We start from the raw sequence: 22,675 nt of genomic DNA on the forward strand, positions 1-22,675 counted from the left end.
TTCAACGCTAAAAACCGCGAGAGATATTAAGGATTTGATTTCGGAATGAGTTTTTTGGCATTCACTTCAATACAAAAGTTCCTTTAGAAAAATAATCAGTATTTTGCAGCTCCTTGTTTCTAACCTCAATGGTTTGAAACCTCAAAAAATTGACTTGCTTGGATTAATTGAATCCAAAAACTGGATTTTCGTGAAATCGAGAAACACTGGATAGCCACTACTTCGCCGTATAAAGTTTGCGATAAATTTCGATCTAAATGAGCTGTTTTAAAAGTTAAAACACCAAAAGAGGTTTCCGAGCTGTTTGTTATTTTTGGAATTGCAGAAAATAGTTAGACTGACCCTTTAAACTTTTCATCCTCAAAAACGGGATGAAGAACAGATAAAGCCTGGAGGGTCTTAAGTGGCTGAGCAGCTTTCTGAAAGCCTTACTAGTCTCTAAGTATTCGATTCACCAAAACTGTTTTGAGGAGACACTCATGGTTAGAAGGGTGGTTCTTAAGCTTAGAAGTTTGAACCCCCCCTCAGTCCCCCCCCCGCCCACCCCCAACACCCCCGTCCACCTGGCGATTTATACCCCCCTCTACCAGCCCTTCCTACTTCACCCTCCCTCCCCCCCCCCCCCCCACAATGTTAGCATCCATAAACCTTAGCTGGCTACTACGAACGCCAACCACTCACCGGTCGCTTGACAGCAGTTTGCCCGAAGTTAGTCGGTTATGTTTACTATTTTTTTCAGTATTTCAAACTGAATTTTTAGGTCATATCTGCCCATACTTGAAAAGAGAAAATAACTTGAATCAAGAGAGCGATTTTAGTGAATTTATTGGCAAATTTGCATAAAATGATTGTTCTTTAAGCTTTGAGCTATAATTGCCAATTGCCTTTTCAGATTTCGTATCGCCCATAGAGCAACACTGGAACGAAGCAGCCGCTCTTCGGGACTCAAGAACCAGATCTTATCTCCACTCATCCTCAACTAACTATGACTACGATTCGGGGACGGCTTCTCAGGTCTTGCTCCGACGACACCGAATCAGATCAAACGCTGAACGGGACAAACTGTCGTCACAGAGTAGTTCACGGCCATCATCTTTAGTCCAGGAGCTGCCAACTCGAACCAGAAGGCGAAGTCAAAATGGCACCCCGAACCCTGCTAACCTCACCCTTACATCAGTTAACCGAGATATACCGATTGTGCGAGAGAGTAGGCGACCTCAGGATGACTTTATCCGGGTTCCGGTTGCTTCAAACCCCCCAGTATGCATGGCACCGCCCGACATTTTACCAATTTACGAACAGAAACAGCTGTTCGCAGCAGCTGCGATCAATTCCAGACTTACGTCATCATATACCAATCCTAACTCTTCGCCTCTTTTGAACTCGAGGTCGACTTTTTCTAACCCTAACCGGAGTTCAAACCTGCATGAACTAACCAGACTCGTATCAGCTCAACAATCTCAAGGAGGTCGGCAGGTAACCCCGTCGGGCGGAGCTCACGGATCGATTGGGAACCCAATAACAAGTACTCATAGTACTTTAAGATCGAGCAGAACCTCCTTGACTGGAGGAACCAGTGCGTCTAGCATCAATTCTCTCTTGAGCACAGTCGAACGTTCGCCATCAATATCAAGAAGAAACAGCGACAAACCAGTAAAGCGAATTGAGTGCAAACCAAATCCGGACCAAATTGATCCGACCATCTCAAATGTTAAGGATTTCAAACCGGTTGCACAAAGAAATACGCCTATAGTCGCTAGAAGAACGGCTCCAATTATATCTCGTCAGCCGAGCAATTTTCAGCAGAAAATTTCGTTGAAGTCACATCTTGCGAGTGCAGCTGGGGGGCCTCGAGAGATCTTCGAACACGGAGCCCGCGGATACAATTTCAGATCTGTGCTGTCCCCAAAACCGTATCCTGTGATCTTCGATTCGGACTCGGCGTCTACTATTTCAGACGAGTTTTACGTGCCGTTTAAAAGCGCAGGCAATTTCTACATTCAAAGTGGAGGTTCAAAATCGTCATCGCGAGCATCATCTGTTACAAAACGATTCATAAGAAGCCAGGATGTCACAATCGGAGCGTTGAGTAATGAATGCAGTCTTGAATTTAGGATTCCCAAGTTTTATTCCAAAGAGGTCGCTGATTGGTCAATTTCATCATCAGTCCGACAGAACAGAAAGTGTTGTTCAGTCACACGAGCACCAATTGCAGTTTGGGGTTGCAAGGTGGCCCAGCATGCGTGCGAAGGTCGGAGCGAAGAAGTCCTTTTGGAAGACGTCGATTCTATGATTGTTCCTCCAAGACGATTTTTCGCTAAGGTCAGAAAAATTCTAATTGAGATTTTGTGGTGTAAAAGGAGGCTTGTATAAATTGAATTCAGCATCTTTTTTGATATTTGGTAACTTGAGATAGAAATTTTTAAATTATAATGGGAAAATGTTTAAAAGTAATCAATTGCGTGCATTGTAAAGTAAATCGAAAATTGTAGCTATGATAGAAATTTTTCGATAGAAAAATAACTCGTTGAATTACTAGACCGAATAGTTGAATTAATCTGGTAAGTAATAATGGTTTGCTCAATTTTGTTGAACTGATCCAAATTACATGATGAGTTTTCAGGTCCATTTCTTGAGTGACGTTTCTGTGAACAACCACAAACATCAGTTCGCTGAATGGGTTGCACAAAAAGAGGTGACAGTGTGTGAGTCAAAATATTTTCAAGAGACCAATTTAGACTATGGATCCTCATGTTCCTCTTCAGGCGAAGTTGAGGATATCTTGGAAGAATACCACCACGATACAGCCCAGGTATTGATTGACTTCAAAAAGTAACAAAATTTGAGATGGCGGTTTTTTTATGAAACGAGAAGAATTGGTTTTGAGCACTTGTCCCAATACAGGTCTGAGGTGCTCTCAAAAACAGTTTCAACACAAATAGTATTTTAAATTTTTTATGACATGGGAACAAAAAGAAATGAAAGAATTAAAATTACCTCTTCAAAGCTTTCATTTTTAAGAGTTTGTTTTTTTTTGCAGGGAGATGATTTTTCCTCTGAAGATGTTTTTGGAACAAGTGATGAGAAAGAGACGGAACCAGAGGTTGAATTGCAGGTGGATCTGCCAGCCTCCAGTTCTGATGAGTTCAGATTGGAAGAGACAGGAGGGAGCGATGATGTTCTGTCAACACACAAAGATGATGAGTTAGTAAGGCATTTGATAAAGGGCATGAAAAGAAATTAATTTCACACGATGAAAGGGAAATAGAATCTAAATCAGGTTATTTTTCTACTTGGAGTCTAATTTTTCGGCTAAAAGTTGACTTCACAACTATAATGGGTATATTGGTTCTTTAATAACGTTTTTTAGGGGGAATAGTTATATGTGTATACTATAATTGTTGGGGGTTGGGGGTCACAAAAGCAAAAGCAAAGGTTGCACCAGAAAAGTTATAACTTAACCAGTAATTCGGGAATTCTTACTCTTTTTTTTACAAAAATATCCGATGAGATCTTTAAATATTTCTTGCCAGATCATGGACGATCCAAAATCCAGAATCACTGGGGTTTGCTTTGTATTACAGCTTCAATAGTGTTCTGGTGATGCAATTGTTCAACTTGATCGGCCGGCTGACGGACGAAATGAAACAGCTGGAAAGCGACTGTGTAGAAATGAGAGCAGAATTGGCAGAACTCAAACAGAAGTCGGAGGAACAAATGAGCAGTCATCACAGTGTGACGTCATCAACTGATGACCACAATCTGCATTTGTGTCAGAAGTGCAGTGCTCCTATTCAAGTTGCTGTAAGCTCTGAACCCCAGAGAAATCATAGAGCAGCAGGATTGAGGGATCAACACGCTGAGATGAAGTCGATTGTGTCAAAGTTGACAACAGTAAGTTTGCTGTTAAATTGACAGAATTACAAAGTTTGAAAAGTAGCTCTACAGAAATAGTAGTCGTTTTGCTTGGAGTGAATGCTTTTGAACTCAGGATGCTGAATACTTCGCGACGTATTTGTTCCTAAACGATGCTTTGAACGTGACCTAGTGATTTTTATCTTCAAAAAGACACAAATTGTCAGCTGGAAAAGACACCACGGAATAACATTGCCTTTTAGTGTTCTCTTGGATTGAAAACGATAACTTGCAATAAACTAATATTTATCTGTGACCAAAAGATCTGTACCCTAAAAACAATTTATAAATAGCCGCAAAGGAAATATGAGGCCATTATTGGCCTTCTTTGTTTACAACTTAGTGTTTTTGAATTTTATTAGGGCGCTGTCTTTTTACGACTCGAAGAGGAGTGTTCGAGAAGTGTCTTTTAAAAAGTTGCAGTCAGGCTCTCAACGACCAGTATTTAGGGTGTTCTTTTTCTACAATTCAGCAGAAATTGCATTGTATTGTCACGCTGTTTTTTTCAAGATCTGTTCGCACCATATTCATGATTTTGAAGTCAAATTGAAGTGATGATTTTGGTCATCCCGAAACAGGACATGGAACGAAAAGCGAAGCGAGTGTTTTTGTGAGTTTTTTCGATTCACAATCTTTTCATGGTCCAACCTCTTCTTTCAGAGCCTTTTCTTTAGTGCTTAGAAATCTTTGAATTGTGGGTCAGGACTTCTATGTAGGTCGTCCTGCTGTTTTTTTTCATTCGCGCTACTTTTTATGACATTTATCCTATTACCTCTTTCTGTTTCAGCTGAATTCATTTTGATGTTTTTTCACTCTTTGAATTACGCAATCTGTTGATTACGGTCAAAAGAGCAAAATCAAAAGAGACGAGATAAACCGATAAAGCCCGGTCGTTAAGCCATTGGACATTAGGTTATCAAAGGTCATTAATGCGAATACTAATTGGCAAATATTATTCAGCTTAATAGCGTTCAGCTTAGAAGCTGAATTAAGTATAATTTTAGAATCTAAATGAAACTGCACACCAAATTAAAATACTTTTTGAAACTTAGAAAAAAATTCTGTCAATCGCTCTCCTTTTTTTCCAGAAAAAAACCCTGTCATTCGCTCTCCTTTTTTTCCCCGTTTCAATCCAGATGTGCGTTGAGCGCATCAACGGTGGCTCAATTTCATTGGAGTTAATGTTTAAACAGGAAATGAAACCCGCCAAAACTCTTGATCGGTTTCGGTATTGAACAAAATTGAAGAGTGGAATGTTTGAAGTGTTTTTAATTTTTTAGTTTAGAGATTTGATGAATAGCCACCTCAGCTTTTTTCTTTCAACGTCTTCAGCTTGTTTGATTTTTTTTCTGAGTGATTTCACGCTTATCTTTTGATTTTTTTTTCAGTGATTTCATGCTTGACTTTAAAGTTTTTTTGCGAGTGATTTCACGCTTGATTTTTTTTGCAATCGCGAGCGTTCAGAAATTAAGTCTATTGCTAAAATAAAACTGATTGTGAGAGGAGACGGTTCATAGCCCGTGTAGCATGGTGGTTACTGTACAGGACGGGCATTCGGGAGGTCGCGGTTGGGAACCCGTCACTAGTTTTTGCATCATAAAAGTTTAGCCTATGTCTCTCCAAATTATTTGCCTCGCCAAATAGCAATTCGTCCGAAGTTAGTGGGTTTGTTTTTACACAGGAGCTTGATACCACCAGTAGCAAGAGTATTCTGATGATTTTGACATTTGTTTTTTTATTAAGAGCCGTCTCAGCTTCTCAGCTGGCTATTATAGCGCTCCTTTTACTTCGTCGAAAAAAAAATTTAGATCACAGCTTATTAATTGCTCTCAAATGAAGTTTGTAGCAATTATACTAGTCCTGTCGGTCTTTTATGCGATTTTTTGCTCAACCGATTTTTTGTCTGACACTTTTGACTTTTCATCCTCAAAAACGGGATAAACAGGTAGCGCCCAGCGGGCCTTAAGTGCTCTTAGAGCCTTTCAGCTCTGTTTAGCTATAACCGTTTTGGAGACGTATACTTATGGTGTGAAGGGCAGTTCCTAGAGGTTGAAGGCGCCCCCATTGTTGACCCCCACACACTATTGCCCCCCACCCCCCTCCTCGGGCTGCTGCCCCACACCCTCACCGGGCTGTTGCCCCCCACCCGACTGTTGCCCACCCCTCCCTCCCAATCAGCCCCCCTCCCCCCGGCTACTGACGAACAACTGATCTGTCGATACTAATTTTTACAATTTTTTTGCTTTTTGAAAATTTTTGTAATTTTTTGAGTTCTTTCAGCCCTAGGTGTCAAGGATCCTCCTCTAGAGTTTTATGAAATCTAACTGCATAGTTTCTAGTGGTAGTGGAATGGTTTAAACAGTTTAACATTACGAATTTTATCGTTTGTTTGACAAAACGTGCAAATTTTTTCATTGACATTTTTTTTCATTTTTCAGGTCTTTCCAGACGCAGGGCCGGAAAACGTGTCCTTAGGCGTTTGATAATAAGTTACTGAAATTTTTTTTTGCCATGGAATAGCTTTCAATTTTTTAAAACGAAAAATTTTACCATTTTTTTCATAAAACTTGCAATTCAAGTTTTTTGGAAATTGTTGTTGGTTTTTGGATTTCTAGCCGCAAGATCCCAGAAACCTCCTATAGGGTTTTACAATATGTTACTGTATACTTTGTAAATGTCATGGAATGTTTTTCAAGATTTCAACACCACGAATTTTAGCATTTGTGAAAAACTTTCAATTTTTCATTTTTTTAAGTTTCTTGTCATCATTCAGGTTTTTCAGCCGAAAAAAGAATCTCCGTTAGGATTTGATAATAAAGTTTCTGGAAAATGTTTTTGGCAATGGATTAGTTTTCAACTTTTATCACAAAGTTTAGCAGTTTTTAATGCAATTTGCGATTTTCAAGTTTTTTGAAATTTTGTCATATTTTAGGTAACTCCAGCCTCAAGAGCCTCTAGGGTTTGATTATAGGTTAATGCATAGCTTCTAGATCTAATGGAATGTTTTAAAGATTTTAATATCAAAAATTTTTAAATCGTTTTAATCTTTTTGAATTTTTTATAATTTTTTCCGGCACCAGGTACCTAGGGACCCGCTCCAAGGTTTGATAATAAACTGCAGATTAGTTTCTACAGTTATTGAAATTGTTATCAATATTTTATTGACTCCAGCTTTAGCAATTTTTTATTGTAGTTTAATTTTTTTCCAAATTTTCGGAAAATTATTATCAGAGTTTATGAATCTTTACGAACCAGTGAAATTATTTAAAGCTTGAAAAAGGCATACCGGATAGTCTTTTGAGACAATGAAATGGTTTTGAAGATTTTAATATCTTGAATTTTAGCAAGATTTTGTTAAAATTTGCGACCGTTTTTAAAATTTTTGATTATTTTGACCTTTTTTGAGTTCAACGTTCATTTCGGGCCCACGAAGCTTTTCAAGTCTTGCCGACGGGTTACCTGACATAACTCCGAAGACTAAAAATAGTTTTGAACATTTTCATTGCGAATTTTGAAAGCTTTTCTTTTAAATTTTGCAATATTTTTCAAAATTTTAAAATATCAGTTTTTTATTTGATTTTTTTAACAATGCTAGAAAACTAAAAGTTGCAGAGTCGAATCAAGCTAAAGCTACTGACGAAGCCAACCGCCCGCCGTTCGTTTGAGCGCAATTCGCACGACCTTAGTCAGTTATGTTTCAACATTTTGCGTGATATCTTTTTGACTTTTCTAGGGAAGTTTCACTGTTCTTTAATTCTGCTAACAGTGTTTTTAGACAGCAGTTGCTCAGCAAAACAGTTGAGAACCAACAGTCAGTATCAAGAAATTAAATCAAAAATAGAAATGGGATAAACCCATAAAGCCCAATTTTAGATACCCGTTACTGAAAACTGTTCTTGGTTACCATCTCTAATGCTTATTGGTATTGATACTAGCTCCTGTGTCTTCTTACTACGAAACAGGAGTAAATTCAGCTTCAAAATGACATAAAAAATGTTTGCACTTAAAAATTTTTTGTGTACAAAAAGGTATTTCATAATACTTTCTTTCTCTTTCAGCTTGTTTCTGATTTTTTTTCTGAGTGATTTCACGCTTAACTTTATATTTTTTTCAGTGATTTCACGCTTGACTTTAAAATTTGTTCCGAGTGATTTCACGCTTGATTTTTTTTGCACTCGCGAGCATTCAGAAATTAAGTCTATTGCTAAAATAAAACTGATTGTGAGAGGAGACGGTTCATAGCCCGTGTAGCATGGTGGTTACTGTACAGGACGGGCATTCGGGAGGTCGCGATTGGGAACCCGTCACTAGTTTTTGCATCATAAAATTTCTAGCCTATGTCTCTCCAAATTATTTGCCTCGCCAAATAGCAATTCGTTCGAAGTTAGTGGGTTTGCTTTTACACAGGAGCTTGATAGCACCAGTAGCTGGAGTATTCTGATGATTTTGACATTTGCTTCTTATTAAGAGCCGCCTCAGCTTCTCAGCTGGCTATTATAGCGCTCCTTTTTTTTACTTCGTCGCAGAAAAAAAAATTAGATCACAGCTTATTAATTGCTCTCAAATGAAGTTTGTAGCAATTATATTAGTCCTGTCGGTCTTTTATGCGATTTTTCGCTCGACCGATTTCTTGTCTGACACTTTTGACTTTTCATCCTCAAAAACGGGATAAACAGGTAGCGCCCAGCGGGCCTTAAGTGCTCTTAGAGCCTTTCAGCTCTGTTTAGCTATAACCGTTTTGGAGACGTATACTTATGGTGTGAAGGGCAGTTCCTAGAGGTTGAAGGCGCCCCCATTGTTGACCCCCACACACTATTGCCCCCCACCCCCCTCCTCGGGCTGCTGCCCCACACCCTCACCGGGCTGTTGCCCCCCACCCGACTGTTGCCCACCCCTCCCTCCCAATCAGCCCCCCTCCCCCCGGCTACTGACGAACAACTGATCTGTCGATACTAATTTTTACAATTTTTTTGCTTTTTGAAAATTTTTGTAATTTTTTGAGTTCTTTCAGCCCTAGGTGTCAAGGATCCTCCTCTAGAGTTTTATGAAATCTAACTGCATAGTTTCTAGTGGTAGTGGAATGGTTTAAACAGTTTAACATTACGAATTTTATCGTTTGTTTGACAAATTTTTTCATTGACATTTTTTTCATTTTTCAGGTCTTTCCAGACGCAGGGCCGGAAAACGTGTCCTTAGGCGTTTGATAATAAGTTACTGAATTTTTTTTTTGCCATGGAATATTTTTCAATTTTTTAATACGAAAAATTTTACCATTTTTTTTCATAAAACTTGAATTTCAAGTTTTTTGGAAATTGTTGTTGGTTTTTGGATTTCTAGCCGCAAGATCCCAGAAACCTCCTATAGGGTTTTACAATATGTTACTGTATACTTTCTAAATGTCATGGAATGTTTTTCAAGATTTCAACACCTCGAATTTTAGCATTTTTAAAAAAACTTTCAATTTTTCATTTTTTCAAGTTTCTTGTCATTATTCAGGTTTTTCAGCCGAAAAAAGAATCTCCGTTAGGATTTGATAATAAAGTTACTGGAAAATGTTTTTGGCAATGGATTAGTTTTCAACTTTTATCACAAAGTTTAGCAGTTTTTAATGCAATTTGCGATTTTCAAGTTTTTTGAGATTTTGTCATTTTTTAGGTTTCTCCAGCCTCAAGAGTCACATAACCTCCTCTAGGGTTTGATTATAGGTTAATGCATAGCTTCTAGATCTAATGGAATGTTTTAAAGATTTTAATATCAAAATTTGTTAAATAATTTTGCAATTTTTTCAAGTTTTTTTTTAATCTTTTTGAATTTTTTATAATTTTTTCCGGCATCAGGTACCCAGGGACCCGCTCGAAGGTTTGACAACAAACTGCAGATTAGTTTCTACAGTTATTGAAATTGTTATCAATATTATTGACTCCAGCTTTAGCAATTTTTTATTGTAGTTTAATTTTTTTCCAAATTTTCGGAAAATTATTATCAGAGTTTATGAATCTTTACGAACCAGTGAAATTATTTAAAGCTTGAAAAAGGCATACTGGATAGTCTTTTGAGACAATGAAATGGTTTTGAAGATTTTAATATCTTGAATTTTAGCAAGATTTTGTTAAAATTTGCGACCGTTTTCAAAATTTTTTTTGATTATTTTGACCTTTTCTGAGTTTAACGTCATTACGGGACCACGAAGCTTTTCAAGTCTTGCCGACGGGTTACCTGACATAACTCCGAAGACTAAAAATAGTTTTGAACATTTTCACTGCGAAATTTTGAAGCTTTTCTTTTAAATTAGCAATATTTTTCAAAATTTTAAAATATCAGTTTTTGATTTTTTTAACAATGCTAGAAATCTAAAAGTTGCAGAGTCGAATCAAGCTAAAGCTATTGACGAAGCCAACCGCCCGCCGTTCGTTTGAGAGCAATTCGCACGACGTTAGTCAGTTATGTTTCAACATTTTGCGTGATATCTTTTTGATTGTTCTAGGGTAGTTTCACTCTTCTTTCATTCTGCTAAAAGTGTTTTTAGACAGCAGTTGCTCAGCAAAACAGTTCAGAATCAACAGTCAGTATCAAAAAATGAAATCAAAAGTAGAAATGGGATAAACCCATAAAGCCCAATTTTAGATACCCGTTACTGAAAACTTTGTTCCTGGTTACCATCTCTAATGCTTATTGGTATTGATACTAGCTCCTGTGTCTTCTCACTACGAAACAGGAGTAAATTCAGCTTCAAAATGACATAAAAAAAGTTTGCACTTCAAAAATTTTTTGTGTACAAAAAGGTATTTTATAATGCTTTCTTTCTCTTTCAATACCAATCTTTTATGGGAAGCAACGACGGCTAATTTTCGGCGATCTTCCGGTTATGTTTATAATATGGTTTTAATTTCAGGATCGTTTTGAAAGGGATTTTAAGATTTGTGGTAATTAATATGATTTTGATGCTAAATTGTAGATTTTCATCTATTCTATTGATTTTTAGGCGAATTTCGCCTAATTTGCATTTTTTCGCTTATTGATTTGTTTTAATGTCTTTAGTAAGGTTTAAAAGGTTTTTTAATTACGGAGTTTTTAGAGGTCAGTTGAGTACAGTTTCGTTATGATGAAATATTTGTTGTTGGGAAATATGACAAAATAAGACATAATAAGTGAAGAGATAAAGCGAGTGGTTTTGCGGTGTGAATAGTTTCCACTCTTATTTTTAAGTAGAGTAACATGACGGTTATTGAACAAAAATTCGGGGTCATGGAAATTGTTTTTAATTTGCATGTGGCAATTTGAAATCAATTGTTTTTCTCCTAAGTGGTTTTTGAATCCTTCCAAAGCCGATTCTAGGTCTTGTGCTGTAGGTATATTCAATGAAATTTTTTTGAACTGTATTTCGGTTCTTAAATAGAATTCTAGAATTGTCTTCGTCTCGCTTTGTTTTTTTTTTTCGTGAAGATTTTTGTTTCGGCATTTTGACGTCGCGATGACATGAGTTGCTTGCGTGACATCATTTTTCACTTATTTGAGCTAGTTTTTTTGTTCAATCGCTTGATTAATTTTTTGGTCACACATGACTGACCTCACTCTCAAAATTGACTTTCCTCACTATCAAAATTACCTTCAAGAAGATAAGCTCTACCGCATGTGTGAGACTCTTATTGATGGTTATTTGAGAGCAGCTGGTAGAAGACGCAATAAGTTATATAGATTTTTAATCAAAATTTAGCATGTGGGCAATTAATAAAAGTTGGAGAAATTTCTCTGTTCAGGTCTGTTTTTTTATTAATTTCTCTCGAACGAAGTTTGATTTAATTATTATAATTGTCTTTTTATGCAAAATTTTGGTTGGACCGTCAGACTAGAGGTTAGGGGTTTGAGACCCTTGGGGGTTGTTTTTTTACGCCTTTGAAACCTTTCTAAGCTACATTCTGTCTGATCTCAGTTGCACCGCCTGTCGTTCGAGAGCAATTCCTCCGGCGTTATAAAGCATCTCAGCAATAAATTAAAATAGAACTTTCTTTTTTTGGTCTTTTTTAAATCTTTTTGTAACTGCAGATCTACAAAATTAACAGATCTTCGCGGCTAGTTTCTTGCAATCTTCCAATTGTTTCATAGCATTTATTTGGGTCTTGCTGGTGTTCTTTTTCTGGAATTTTTCGCATCATTAGTTATTTTTTCTGACCGATTCAACTCTGTCCTCAGAAACCGGACAAAGGATTTGAAATACCGGACAGCTTTGTGTCTGTGCAGTTCTCGCAGGTTTGTCCAAGTCGTTTGATGTATATTTCACCAAAGCTGCCGACGAGGTATACAGTCAGGGTCTGAGGGACAATGTTGTTTATTTATTAATTGCTCTCAAACAAAGTTTGTAGCAATTATATTAGTCCTGTCGGTCTTTTTTTATGCGATTTTTTCGCTTGACCGATTTTTCGTCTGACGCTTGTGACTTTTCGTCCTCAAAAACGGGATGAACAGGTAGCGCCCAGCGGGCATTCAGTGCTCTTAGAGCCTTTCAGCTCTGTTTCAGCTCAAACTGTTTCGGAGACTTATAATTATTGTGTGAAGAGAGGTTCTTAGAGGTTGAAGACCCCCCCGCAACTGTTGACCCCCCCACTATTGCCTCCCCACCGCGCTGTTGCCCCGCCCCACCCGACTGTTGCCAACCCCATCAGAACCCCCCATGTCTAGTTACTGAGGAACAACCGGTCGCTGAAAACACGCAAATTTATACAAATTTTCACAATTTTTTTCAAGTTTTTTTGAAAATTTTTGACATTTTTATAAAACTTTTTGTCAAAATTTTGAGTTATATCAACCCTAGATGTCAAGGAGCCCACTCTATGGTTTGATAATAGGTTACTGCACAGTTTCTAGTGGTAATAGAATGGTTTCAACATTTCAACTTCGCGAATTTTTGCAATTTTTTGAAACTTGCAAATTTTTTCAAGGTTTTTGAAAATTTTTGTCGGTTTTTAGGTTTATCCAGCCTCGAGCCAAGGAGTCTCTCCTAGGTTTTCATGATAGGGTACTGTATAGTTTCAAGATTTTAACATCACGAATTTTAGCATTTTTTTTTGAAAAAATAGCATTTTCTATTTTTTTTAAGCATTTTATTGTCATTATTCAAGATTTTTCAGCCTCAGGGTTCAGAAAATCTGCTTAAGGTTTTGATAATATGTGGCTGCATAGTTTTTAATGGTAATGGAATGGTTTTCAACTTTTTAATATAACAATTTTATCGATTTATTTTTTATAAAACTTGCAATTTTTTCAAGTTTTTTGACAATTTTTGTCGTTTTATAGGTTGATCTAGCCTCAAGAGCCAAGGAACATCCTTTACAGTTTGATAACAAGTTATTGTATAGTTTCTAGATGAAATGGAGTGGTTTTAAAGATTTTAACTTTTAACGAGTTTTAGCTTTTTTTTGAAAAATTTTCGGCAATCTTCATGTTTTTTTTGAAATTGTCATTTTTTGAGGTTTTTCCAGCCTCAAGAGCCAAGAAGCCTCCTTCGAGGTGGGATACTAACCTGCTGCGTGGTTTCTAGATTTAACGGAATGGTTATTATTATTTCAATGACTTGAGTTTTAGAAATTTTTTGATAAATTTTAATTTGAAAAATTTTTGTAAACTTATCATGTTCCAAGTGTATGGATCTTTATGAGCCAGTGAAACTGTTTAAGGCTTAAAATAGGCGTACTATATAGTCTCTTGAGACAATGGATTGGTGTTCCAATGATATTATTATCACGAGTTTTAGCAAGATTTTGTTAAATTTTGCAATTGTTTTAAAAATTTTTGAATATTTTTGTCCTTTTCTGAGTACAACGATCATTACTGGCCAACGAAGCTTTTCAAGTCTTGCAGATGGATTACATGACAAAAATCTAGAGACAAAAAATGTTTGTGAACGTTTTCTTTACTGCGAAATGTGAAAACTTTTCTTTTGATTTTTGCACGTTCAGTTTTTTTCTATATGATTTAGTTACTAACAAGTTAAGAAAACTTGAAGTTGTAGAGTCGAATCTCATCATGGAAAAAATTCCTAGCTCTATCTCTCTCTCTCTCTCTCTCTCTCTCTTGCTCTCTCTGAGTTGGCTGGCGTTTCTTTCCTTCTTCTCGCTCACGTTTAATCTCTCTCTCTCTCTCCCCTTAATTCTTTTGTTGATGCCGCACTTCAGCGGCTGTTATATGGCTTGAGGTCATCGTCTATTACCCTAACCTCAGGCTCCTTCAATCAAGCAAAATCTATCCGCACTAAACATTGGCTAGTTACTGACGAAGCCAACCGCTCGCCGGTCGTTTGAGAGCAATTCGCCCACACGTTAGTCGGTTATGTTTGTGCCCTTATTCAATTTTCTTACTTCATCAGGCTTAAATGTTTATTTTTTATTTCCAACTTCACTGTTTTTTAAAATACTTTGCGCGTATTATGACTTGTCTGGTAAAGATTTTCTGACTTGTCTGGTATGGCTCACTGTTTATATTCGCATTTGGAGAGAATTTCAAGTGGTGTTACTTCACTACTAAAAGTCAAATGAAAAGTGCACCAAAATTGGTGTAATTTTTCCCTTCAATTTTTATTAGTGATTATAGTTGTGTATAATAACCTCTAATGACGTTTTTTGAAGCCCTCCTTAGTGAATTTAGCCCCCGACCCGGCCGCAATAGATTAGAGCTACCACTAGTTGTTCGAGAGCATTTCTTCCGCCGTCAGTCGGTTATGCCTCTAATAGTTCTTCAAAAAAAACTAAGACGAGTAATTCCATCCTTTTTTATACCGTAACTTTTATCCAAAATCAGCTCATGGAAATAATAACCGTTTCTTTTCCTTCAATTTACTTTTCGTGTCTCTTTTGGGATATAAATATTGGAATTGTTGCCTCTGGGGTCTTTAGTTACGCCCTGTTGTATATATTTTTGCTGTAATTCATTCAAGATTTCAGTTCTGAAATAGTAAAATCAATTTTGTTTCTAACATTTTTGCCCATTAGAAGAAGACTTTGTGCACGGAACTACCCTCGTGAATCGATTGTAGCAACTTTAAAAGGTCAGAGTGGAAGAAAAATAAAAGGTTGCAATTAAATTAGAATAAATAGAAATTTTTGAAGTTTCTTAAAATGTTGTTTCCCCAAGTTTGTCTATAGAAAACGCTTTATGGTTAGTAATTTCATGACGTTTGTCCCATTCTGCAAAACATTTTGCACACCGACCGAGCGCTTAATTGAGGAAATTTGAAATCAGGAGTTTTCAATTATTCATTAAAGTCTATTTAATTTTTGCAGTAGCATGATTAGGCTTATTTTGCAATGTATAATAGTTGTACTGGTAATAATACTATTGTTGATTTTGTGTGTGTTTTGTCGTAGACAATGCGTTGGCATCATTAAATATACTTTCAAAATCGACATCATATTTGAATTTTAACCCACTGTAATCTGATTATACGATGACAAATATTTGCTCAAACACTTGACCGAGTTTATTGTATTCACTTTCAATTTGATATGGGTTTCAAATGTACCTATATGCTCTTCAAATGATCTTGTTATTATGTAGAGTGGGTCAATCAACCTAAGATCAAAATCTTATCAGCGCCCAAATTTGTGTTCGATGTGTTAACATGATACGCGTACTGAATTGAGAACTTAAACAGATGGCGACAAATTGTCACCGAGAAATGGATGATCACTTTTCGATTGGGACTAGTGCTTTAAACCGTTTGAAACTGGCGACGTTGTTTTAGATTCCGCTTGACATGCAACGAGAGGTGCAAATTCCAATCGCCCTCACCAGAACAGGTAAGCTAGCAAACATTTGTCGGGTCTCTCCCACCCCCGTAGGCTATGCACCCCGAGTTACAGTGCACATGCCATTACATCGTAAATCATTGTGTAAAAATATTGCACACGTGCGTCTGGGGGTGCAAATAATATGCACCCACTAAGCTGGGGGGACGAACGAAAAAGATCCCGTTTGTCAATAATTCAGAACTATTTTGTCTCGCTTCACGGGTAGAAATCAACAATTTCGACACAAAAACCATTATAAAATTTTTTTGATTTAGTTTGGTGAACACGCGGGCGGGGATGCAACCTTAAATATGGAATTTTCTTTATTGTATTTTTTTGAACTGGGAGGCCTTGTTTCATTTTATTTATGGGAGGCTGGTTTTTTCTTCAATCAAATTTTCCCTTGTTCAAGCATCGTAAACATCTTCTTGTGACTCTTTCAGGCCACGCTTATTTTTAAAAAAATACTTTCATTGAAAAAGAAAAATTTCTCTTAACTGCACTCAGTTGCCTCCAAAATGTGAACATAATCTTTTCTATTACAACAAAAGAAAGGTGGAGTATTTATGTTATAGAAGTATTTCAATGATATTTATATAATTAATAGCCGCCCCAGCTTCTCAGCCGGCTATTATAGCGCTCCTGATTTTTTACAATTCAAAGAATTTGAATTGTATTGGGGCGCTGTCTTTTTTTTAAGATCTGTTCACACATTTTCATGATTTTTGAAGTCAAATTGGAGTAGTGATTTTGGTCACTCCGTAACAGGAAATGGAGCGAAAAAGCGAGTGGTTTTGCGGCGTGAAATTTTTTCGCTCTAATTTTTAAGTTCGCCTTCTCGCTAGTGGTTTTTTGTTCACATATTGCAATTTCAATTTGGTTTTTACTGTTTTTTCAATTTTTTGGATAGGTTTTTTTTCTCAATGGTTTTCTCAGTCCATTCATAGTTCATTCTAGGCCTAATTTTTTGTTGGAACCAAATTTCTCTTTCTCGCGTGTGGTTTTTTGTTCACATGCGGCATTTTTACATTGATTTTCAGTTTTTTAAATAAATTTTTGCTATCTGATTTTTTGGAAATGGTTTTCCCAATTCATTCATTGTCCCTTCTAGATCTAGTTTTTGTTTAGTCAATGAAAATTCTTTAAGTTCTACGTCAGGACTTGTCCTGCTATGTTTTTTTACCTCGTCGAATAAAAATTTTTCGCTTTACCTTATTTCACAGCTTGTTCAACATTTTGCGTGAAATCTTTTTGACTTCTCTTGGCTGTTTTCAATCTTCTCTCATTGTGCTTCAATTGTTTTTATACAACATTTGCTCAGCAAAGTAATTCAAAATGAACAGATTCAGTATCAAAAACGAAATCAGAAATAGAGACGGGATAAACCCATAACGCCCAAATTTAGATGCCCGTTACTCGAACTTTGTTCTTAGCTACCATTTCTAATGCTTATTGTATTGGTACTAGTCCCTGTGTGGTCTCACTACGAAACAGGAGTACGTTCGGCTGCAAAGTGATATCAAAATAGTTTGCAGTTTTATATTGTTTGTACAAAAATCATTTTCACCAGTATTTTTCTCTTTAAATTTCAATCTTGGTTATGAGAATCAACGGGGGCTATTTTTGGGCAATCTGTTGGGTGTGTTTATATGAATTAGTGTTTATTTTGTTTTATAGGTTGAAACTAAAATCTAGTAAAATATACGTTTTCAACAATTTGGAATAAAATACACATCTCAAATCAGGGGATTCGAGTTATCTTGATTTTTATATAGCTGCCGTCAGCCTATTCTTATTTAGGCTATTACTTAAGCCTTTTCGCTTCTCTACAATTCAAAGAATGTGAATTGTATTGGGGCGCTGTCTTTTAAAGATCTGTTCACACATTTTCATGATTTTTGAAGTTACATTGGAGTGATTGTTTTGGTCACGCGAAAACAGGAAGTGGAGCGAAAAAGCGAGTAGTTTTTTGAAGTGAACTTTTTCCATTCTAATTTTTAAGTACAGTGAGAAAACGGTGTTTGAACAAAAATTCGATTTTTCGCCAGTGGTTTCTAGTTCACATGCGGCATTTTCGCTTCGGTTTTCAATTTTTTTCGTTGTTTGATTTTTTTTCTAAATGGTTTTCTCAATCCAGTCATAGTCCATTATAGGTCTAGTTTTGTTTTCTAGTCAATGAAAATTCTTTGAATTGTAGGTCAGGACTTTTCCTGCTATGTTTTTTTATTCGCTTTATCTTTTGATCACGTTCTTCGTCTTACGTAAGTCACGTTTGACTTCTGACTTACCTCACTCATTGTGTTGGCGCCACTTCAAAACAGCTACAAAAGCCATCAGATAGCAAGAAATAACGTTTGAAACTGAAAAAAACTTAGAATTTGTCAAAACTCAAAAATTGTCAAAACTGAAAATTTACAAGTTGGGACCGAAAATCTGTACACCCCCCCCCCGATTTTTGAAAGGCAAAACACGAGCTACCCGAGGTTATGGCACACGGTTAGAGTTACCTCTGAGCTACTGAAGGACCCAACGAAATTTAGTGCATCATACCCATTGGTGTGGCTATTAACACTTATATGGTGCAAAAAGTGCTTTTTTCGATATTTTGTCATTTATTGTTAACTTCTTAAATTGTTAATTCTATGATCCCTTAGGTGTTTATTAAAGGTCATGTCTCATACATTTGAGGCATTTAGTGCTACGTAATAACCATCCGTGCTTATGTCAACAAAAGTAAATATTGTAGTAATTCGACATTTACTATGTAAACAATGACCTAAATCATTTTCTTGATTAACCAATCAGAAACAACTAGCGATGATGTTATAAATGATAAATATTTGAGCCGCAACACATTGTTTTAATTGAATAGATTTTAAGTTCTTTCACGCATTGAATTACGCATTGTGGTGAATACGGCCAAAGTCAAAAGAGCAAAATCGAAAGATCAAAAGAAACAGGATAAGCATGTAAAGCCCGATCATTAAGTCGTAGTCCATTAGGTTGCCAAAGTTCATTAAAGTGATTGCTGATTGGCATTAGTTTTCTGCTTAATAGCGTTGTGTTTGGAAGCTGAAACAAGTGTTCTTTTGGAATCTAACCGAATATGCAGAATTTGCACACCAAATGGAAAAAAAATTGACACTTAGAAAAATCCTGTCAAGTTTTCTTATTTTTTTCTGTTTCAATCCCAATATGGGTCAGCGGCTGCTATTTTCCGGCAATTTGCTGGCTATGTTTTTGTTGGCTTTTCCCAACTGTTTAACAAACTGAAAATTAGGAAAATATGAAACTTCTTGGAACACATGCCCTAAAACGCTTGAAAAACACATTTAGAGATCAAATTGACTCAAAAGTTGCAGAATTGAGATATTGGATTTTTGAAATACTAAAAACGGAAAATAATTTTAAAAATTATCGTAGAAAACAGTTTATTTTCTCGTTTCATCTTCAAATAATCTATTTCCAAAATTTTAAAGTGAGTTTCAAAATTAAGTCAAGCAGGTGGTTTTCATTCAAGAATTAGCAACTGCAGTCGACCGAACTAGTACGGAGTTATCAATATTTTTTAGAATTAAGATAAATGAGGGTTAAATTTTTAATGAAGTATATAGAACCATTAGAAACTGTTATACAGAGCAGTTGGCTCTCAGATTGGCTAAAACTTGATTCTTTAACAACTTTAGTCTTTTTTGCTAAGTTTTGCTAGATCTTAAGATCTTGCGAATTTTAAGTTAATTGAGCTTACATAACGAGAATTTAGCAACAATACTGGCTACAGGCTGAGGCCTTACAAAGTTCAGCACGAGATTGGACATAGATTATCACTAAGGATTTTCTTAACTTCAATCAACAAAATTAAAGTTAGTCCTTTAATACGTCCGAGCGACTAATTATTTCTGCGAGATCGTTAGTGCGTAATTCAAACGTAAACATTTGAAATAAAAATGGGATCTTTTTTGTTTCGAAAAATTTATACTCACTAGGCTGGGGGGGGAACAGAATAGATCCAAAAATTGTTATCTTTAAAACTCAATATTTCGTCGAGAAGCGACTTGAGAAAATCTTTTCATCGATCGGTTCAGTTTTTTTTAGGTCTTTTCATTGGTACCGAGTGAAAATCTCTCTGAAAAAGAATATCCGTCCACTTAGTTTGTCACAAATTAGAGGGCTCATATAATGTTTTTAACCCGCATTACTTTGGGGTTTGTATCAACTAATTATCTTAGGAAATTTGCAGAGGGCTGCTATGCGAAGCGAATGTTAAGCGAAGAATCAAAGACTGTCATTAACAACCAATAACTCAAATAGACACTCGCGACCCCAGATGTCGATGATTTATAATAAAATCTTCATGAGGCAACGTTGTTGATTAACCAAATCAAATACAGATCCCATTTTTGTTTGAGTGTGAATTACAAAGAAAAGTATGCAGTTGAGGGTTATGCAGAATGGTTGTACTTAAAATTAATGACTGCAGCATCTGTATTTTGTTAAATTTTTCTAATAGTCGACAATATTAGTTGAAGGTTGCCAAATAGAAAATAAAAGTTTTGCATTTGTCCATTCGTTTTTTTAGTAATTCAATCAGAAATCATTAACGTAGGTTTTTTGGACGTACTCTAAATCTAATCAATCGCTAAGAAGGGCAATTCAGACTGTTGGCGCCACTTCAAATCAGCAACAAAAGCCATCAGACAGCAAGAAATAGCCTTGCAAAATGACGAGACTTAGAATTTGTCAAAACTCAAAATGGTCAAAACTGAAATGTTTTACAAGTTGGGACCGAAATTTGGTATACCACTCGAATTTTGGAATGGAAAACCTGAGCAACCCGACATTATAGCACAAAGTTAAGATAACTTCTAAGCTACTCATGGACCCAACGAAGGTTATTGCATCAGACCCACAAGTGTTGCTATTAGCACTTTTATGGTGCAAAATAGGGATTTTCCGATATTTTGTCATTTATCGTTAAATTTCCTAAGTTTATTTCATTTTATGATACTTTAGGTGTTCAAATTTCATTTTATGATACTCTAGGTGTTCATTAAAGGCCAAATAACGTACATTTGAGGCATTTAGAGCCACGTAATAAATCCGTGCTTATATCAATAAAAGTAAATATTGCAGTAATTTGACATTTAATATGTAAACAATGACCAATAACCCAAATGTGTGAATATTAAAACTATATTGTATTCAGAACCATTAGAAGCTTTTACCAAGAGCAGTTGGCTCTCAGATTAGACTAAAAATTGATTCTTTATCAACTTTGGTCTTTTTTTAAGTTTTCCTAGATTTTGAGATCTTGCGAGTTTTAAGTTAGTTGAGATTACCTGACGAGAAGTTAGCAACAATAATAGCTACTGGTTGAAGCCTTACAAACTTCAGCACGAGATTGAACATAGATTCTCACTAGGGGTTTTCTTAACTTCAATCAACAAAATTAAAATTGTGGTCCCTTACGTCCGAGCGACTAATTATTTCGACGAGATTCTGAGTCAATCGAACCCAGTGAAGAACCAGTCCGGCGTAAAGCTCGAGAAGCAGGCTGTGAGATATCGGTTCCGCTGAGATTCTTGAGCAGCCGCAACATTTGGTCCGCCGACCCGGACAACAGCAACAGCAGTGACACGAACAGCAACGAATCTTCGATTCGACCTGGTGGACCAAAACACAACCAGCAACGATGGCCAGCAAAAGTCCCAACAGACACTGGAAGACAGCTGATTGGAAGGCGAGTGGTCAACTCAAGACGTTAGAAAAAGAGCAAGCTGACCTACTCAAGTCCTTCTCCAGACACCTCAACGAGCTAGAAGGCTACCTGACACAAAACAAAACAATGACGGTCGAAGGTGCTTATCGATGTTTCTTCGAGACGTACGACAACTTGGAAGACAACCGACTACAACAGAGGTTACTATTAAAACCAAATTATTTTGAAAACTTTGACAATGACACCAAGCGTATGTTAGAAGAAAAGAGTAAAGTTTTACGATGGGTAGTTGACAAAGTACCAGATCTCCGAGACATTGAAGATTGTCGCGCAGTAGTCGTCGACTACCGGAAAGATACATTGCGAGTGTACAAATTATTGGAAGATTCTGTTCCAACGAATTGTTAAAACTCGAAAAGAAATTGAAAGCAGAAAAGGCGACTCCGAAAAACAGATACTGTGTAATCAGGCAGAACGGTTATTAGAAAAGCTTGATTAAATTTTCGCAGAATCTCTTCAAATAATGAAGACAGAAGCTCGTCCCCAAGGGTTTGCAAATTTCAGTTATGCTAGAAGTTACTATCGAGACCTGATCAAGCAGTACAGGCTCAGCAAGGATTGTGGAAATCAAATATCATTAGTGGTATCCACATCGGCTGCTGACAAAGACCCAAATGAAACTGTAATTCATACAGGAAACGTAGCACAAGAAAACGGTGAGGAGAACGTCGAGGTCTCTTCCGGGCATTCTGCTACACAAGGAAGCAGAAAACAGCTAAGTATCTCTAACTCGCGATCATCGAGAAGGCGACAGATCGAAGAAATGGAGCTCGAAAACCTAAGAGCTAAGAAAGAAACAGAGCAACGACTGCGAGAGCGGCAGTTGGAGTTGGAGCAGGAGCGTGAGGAAATAGAATTTCGTCGCCAGCAAGAAGAGTTACGTTTACAACAGCAACCAGGACAAGAGTTACCTCTAAAGATGCAATAAAAAGAAGACGAACTGCGTCTTCGACAGCATGAGCGAGCCCTTGAAAACGAAAGAAAGAAAGCAGAGGAAGACGAAGAACAAAGACGTCTGAAACTTGAGCTGACCAAAGGAAGCTCAAGAGCATCTGGGTCAGTGGCAGATGAGATAGAAATTGTTAGATCAAACAGAAATCATGAAAGAACAGCCGGGTGGGCAGAATCAGTGGCTCAACAGTCTGTCTCTAGACGGCCACTATCTCCAAATGTTGTTATCGACCCTCCAACGAATGCCACA

General features: G+C 36.7%; 2 protein-coding genes across 2 annotated transcripts in view; both read left to right on the plus strand.

Annotated features, from left to right (window-relative positions):
• Positions 1 to 22,675, plus strand: part of LOC142354050 (uncharacterized) — a 110,644-nt gene that overhangs the window by 11,377 nt on the left and 76,592 nt on the right. The gene's annotated exons all lie outside the window — the stretch shown is intronic.
• LOC142354350 (uncharacterized) overlaps positions 1 to 22,675 on the plus strand; it is a 76,113-nt gene that overhangs the window by 851 nt on the left and 52,587 nt on the right. Inside the window, exons 2-6 of the mRNA XM_075406623.1 lie at positions 893 to 2,322; positions 2,624 to 2,812; positions 3,041 to 3,204; positions 3,585 to 3,894; positions 15,650 to 15,704. Coding sequence (XP_075262738.1) covers positions 893 to 2,322; positions 2,624 to 2,812; positions 3,041 to 3,204; positions 3,585 to 3,894; positions 15,650 to 15,704 — 2,148 coding nt within the window. The remainder of the gene's footprint in view (positions 1 to 892; positions 2,323 to 2,623; positions 2,813 to 3,040; positions 3,205 to 3,584; positions 3,895 to 15,649; positions 15,705 to 22,675) is intronic.

The sequence above is a fragment of the Convolutriloba macropyga genome, chromosome 15 (genome assembly GCF_964194025.1).
Source record: "Convolutriloba macropyga chromosome 15, txConMacr16.3, whole genome shotgun sequence".
Classification (NCBI taxonomy): domain Eukaryota; kingdom Metazoa; phylum Xenacoelomorpha; order Acoela; family Convolutidae; genus Convolutriloba; species Convolutriloba macropyga.